Source organism: Nematolebias whitei, chromosome 7 (genome assembly GCF_014905685.2).
Source record: "Nematolebias whitei isolate Nwh7 chromosome 7, NemWhi1, whole genome shotgun sequence".
Taxonomy (NCBI): domain Eukaryota; kingdom Metazoa; phylum Chordata; class Actinopteri; order Cyprinodontiformes; family Rivulidae; genus Nematolebias; species Nematolebias whitei.
In genome coordinates this window covers 15789937-15794208 of record NC_056504.1, presented here as the reverse complement: position 1 = coordinate 15794208, position 4272 = coordinate 15789937, and the positions used below count along the sequence as shown (strand labels likewise).

General features: G+C 40.1%; 1 protein-coding gene across 1 annotated transcript; it reads left to right on the top strand.

Annotated features, from left to right (window-relative positions):
- Window positions 1-326: 326 nt before the first annotated feature.
- lrrn1 (leucine rich repeat neuronal 1) lies at window positions 327-2962 on the top strand. Its single transcript, XM_037679296.1, has one exon. The coding sequence runs from the start codon at window positions 363-365 to the stop codon at window positions 2508-2510; it is 2148 nt and encodes a 715-aa protein (XP_037535224.1). The 5' UTR covers window positions 327-362; the 3' UTR covers window positions 2511-2962.
- Window positions 2963-4272: the final 1310 nt, after the last annotated feature.

Below are 4272 nucleotides of genomic sequence, written 5' to 3'. Positions count from 1 at the left end.
TGTGTGTTTGTGTGTTCTGAGGGAAAAAAAACAATAAAAAAGACTTTGATTAAAAGTTTTTCAATCTTTACAATAATCATTTGGAGTCTTTTATAGCAATGATTTCCTTAGCTTTTTAAAGGATGTTTTAAATTTGTCTTTGGACTTTGGTTGCTTATTACCCAACTGTTAGTCTGAAACACTAATCCAAATGGGTTTTTTTTGTCTTTTCTTTTTCAGAAACTGAAATACCAGGATCGTTGGCTGTACCCCTAACACACGAGCACCCTTGTCTCCATTTTGATCATCCGTGGAAATTTAATTGATGACTGTTACGCACCCTTCTCCAAAATCATCTGACCATCCTTCTGTCCCTTCCCAGCATGGCTAGATGGAGGTTAGACAGCTCTTCCCAGGTGCTTGCTGGCCTGCTTCTCGTGTGTGTAGGACTATCTTGCGTCCATAGCAATGAGTGTCCCCAGCTGTGTGTGTGCGAGATCCGACCCTGGTTCACCCCACAGTCCACCTACAGAGAAGCCATAACTGTGGACTGCAATGACCTTCACCTAACACGGATCCCTGGGAACTTGTCCAGTGAAACTCAGGTTCTCCTCTTACAGAGCAACTACATTGCAAAAACCAGTGAAGAGCTAGAGCAGCTCTTCAACCTGACAGAACTGGACCTCTCCCAAAACAACTTCAGTACCATTGGAGATGTTGGTCTCAATAATATGTCCCAGCTCACCACACTTCATTTGGAGGAGAACCAGATTAGGGAAATGCCTGATTACTGTTTGCAGGATCTCAGCAACCTGCAGGAACTGTATATCAACCACAATCAGATCAGAACCATTTCCGCTGATGCTTTTTCTGGTCTCCATAACCTCCTCAGGCTTCACCTCAACTCTAACAAGCTCCAAACCATCAACAGCCAGTGGTTTAAATCTACACCCAATTTGGAGATCCTCATGATTGGAGAGAATCCTGTTGATGGAATTACAGACTTTAATTTCAAGCCACTGGACAATCTAAGAAGCCTGGTTTTAGCTGGAATGGATTTAAAAGATGTCCCAAGTAATGCCTTTGTGGGACTTGACAATCTTGAAAGCCTCTCTTTCTATGACAACAAGCTGGTTCAAGTACCCCAAAGAGCCCTTCAAAAACTACCTAACCTCAAGTTCCTTGATTTAAACAAAAACCCTATACATAAAATTCAAGAGGGGGATTTCAAAAACATGCTTCGACTGAAAGAGTTGGGTGTAAACAATATGAGAGAGCTGGTTTCTATTGATCCTTATGCTTTGGACAACCTTCCTGAGCTCACCAAGCTGGAGGCTACAAACAATCCCAAATTTTCCTACATCAGTCGTCAGGCTTTTCGTGATGTTCCAGCTTTGGAGAGTCTAATGTTGAACAGCAATGCTCTGAATGCCCTTTATCAGTCTACCATAGACTCCCTCCCCAACTTGCGTGAGATCAGCATCCACAGCAACCCTCTGCGCTGTGACTGTGTCATCCAGTGGATGGGCTCCAACCAAACTGTAGTCCGATTTATGGAGCCTGTAGCCATGTTTTGTGCAATGCCAGCAGAGGTCAGGGGTATGCGCGTGCGAGAGGTATTGGAGAAAAAAACTGCAAATCAGTGCCTGCCCATGATTTCTCATGATACCTTCCCCAGCCATCTGAGTTTGGAAATTGGTATGACCTTGGACTTGGACTGCAGAGCCATCTCCCAGCCAGACCCTGAAATCTATTGGGTGACACCAATGGGAAACAAAATCACGACGGACACTTTTTCTGACAAATACAGTCTAAGCAAAGAAGGGACGTTGAGAATTTCTCTTATCCAAGTTGAAGACTCTGGCAGATACACCTGTGTGGCTCAAAACTCAGATGGAGTTGACACAAGAGTAACAGCCATAAAGGTGAACGGGACTCTATTGGACAACACACAGCTCATGGAGATCTATGTAAAGCAGACGGAATCCCACTCGATCCTTGTCTCCTGGAAAATTAACTCAAATGTGATGATGTCTAATCTCAAGTGGTCATCTGCAACAATGAAAATTGACAACCCACATATTACTTACACTGCCAGGGTTCCCGTGGATGTTCACGAGTACAACCTCACTCATCTACAACCAGCGACAGAGTATGAGGTGTGCCTCACTGTCTCCAACATCCACCATCAAACACAAAAGTCATGTGTGAATGTAACAACAAAGCAAGCGCCCTTTACTGTGGAAATATCTGATCAAGGGACCAACACTGCTCTTGCAGCTGTCATGGGAACAATGTTTGCAATCATCAGCTTGGTTTTACTGAGTGTGTACATTGCGAAGAGGTGGAAAAGGAAAAATTATCACCACTCTCTAAAAAAGTACATGCAGAAAACCTCATCTATACCACTCAATGAGCTGTATCCTCCTCTTATTAACTTGTGGGAGGCAGACAATGAGAAGGAGAAGGAAGGCACATCGGAAGCAAAACCCAGTCAAGTGGACACCTCACGCAGCTATTACATGTGGTAGATAGAGACTCTCTTTCTTCTTGTGAGAGATACAGAGACATGATTGTTAAAATAGCACAAATACACATACTTGCTTCTTTATGTAAAAGTGAACATTCCTTTTTTGTTTTTTCTGTAATATATACCTTTTTTTTCTTTGGTTTTCGTAGACGGAGGCGATCGATGAACCAACACTTTCGGATATCTAATTTAGAATACTACTTTTATACCTCTTACTTGTTTTGACACAATATACCAGCTTTGTTAAGCTTTCTGAACTTAGTAGTCACTGTGCTTGACTTTTAGTAACTCATTTTGATGAACACAGCATGATCAGTGTAATGGATTCAGTGTGCATACAGAAAGTAAATGCTGAAATCCAAATAGTTTTTGGGATGTTTCTCTGGCAGAACTGTTATGACTCAATTAGGGTTTTTTTTATTATTAAAAAAACAGTTTCATTGTTGACTGTTGTGCACTGAAATATATATAAATATATACTAATTTGTCTATCAACTCAAAAGTAAGCTGATGAAATACATTTAGGCTTGATATACTCTATTGAACAATGTTAGAAACACTTATTTAATGTTGTATTAGCTCTAATTTGATTTACTTTATGGTACATTAAAATAACAGTATGTTTGATTTACACTTTTAAGTTTGCAGAGTACTGTAAACCAGCAATAGAAATATGAATGTTATACACTAGATAAACTAATAGATGTAAAACTTTTCTAAAATTCCTTAAAACAAATTTCTTTTTTTTTTCTTTTTATTTTGTTGCTAGAATGTCTAAAATCACTGATTTCATTGTGATTTACACAATGTTTAATGAACATGACATGACATGTTTAATGAACAACTTAAATAAAAACTTCTTTCCTCATATTTTCTAAACTATGATTTTGACACCAAGTTTTTATGTACACTATTTAAGCACAATGGGGATGTACATATTGTTAAAAAAAATCTGTTCTCTAATTGCTCTGGATTTTTTATTATTTATTGGACTGTACATTGTGACAGATTGGGAACTGTACAATTGTGGCAGGAGAGAGCCTGGCCAGACAGCATCGGATGTCTGGTAGAATGTGTGTGTGTGTAGAATGACTGTTGTGATGAAGAGAAAAAAGTAAAATCGGAGAAGAAGACCAAATGGTGGAAGCTGACGATGGAAGAATATTGTGCAAACTTCAGAGAGGAGCTGTTAAAGACTCTGGGTGGTAAGAAAGATGTTCCAGATGACTGGGCTACAGCAACAGTAATTAGAGAAACAGGTAGGAAGGTACTTGATGTGTCATCTGGACAGAGAATGGATGATAGGGAAACCTGGTGGTGGAATAGTGAAGTGCAGGAAGCTATTCAAGAAAGAGGTTAGCCAAAAAGAAATATGACAGTGAGAGGACTGAAGAGAGGAGACAGGAATATAAGGAGATGCAACATAGAACAAAGAGGGAGGTAGCTAAGACAAAGCAGAAGGTGTATGATGAGTTGTATGGGAGGCTGGACACTAAAGAGGGTGAGAAGGACTTGTACAGATTGGTGAGACAGAGGGATCAGGCTTGAAAGGATGTGCAGCAGATTAGGTTTAATAAATATAGGAATGGTAATGTTCTAATAAGTGAGGAGAGTGTGGCGGGAAGATGGAAGGAGTGCTTTGAGGAGCTAATGAATGAAGAGAATGAAAAAAAAAGAGTAGAGGTGATAGAAACTGTGGACCAGGAAATGGGAAAGATTAGTGAGAGTGACGTCCAGAAAGCTCTGAAAATAATGAAGCAGGG

Bases quoted from the DNA above. Each gene is read 5' to 3' on its own strand.
- lrrn1 (XM_037679296.1), top strand. From the start codon at position 363: ATGGCTAGATGGAGGTTAGACAGCTCTTCCCAGGTGCTTGCTGGCCTG.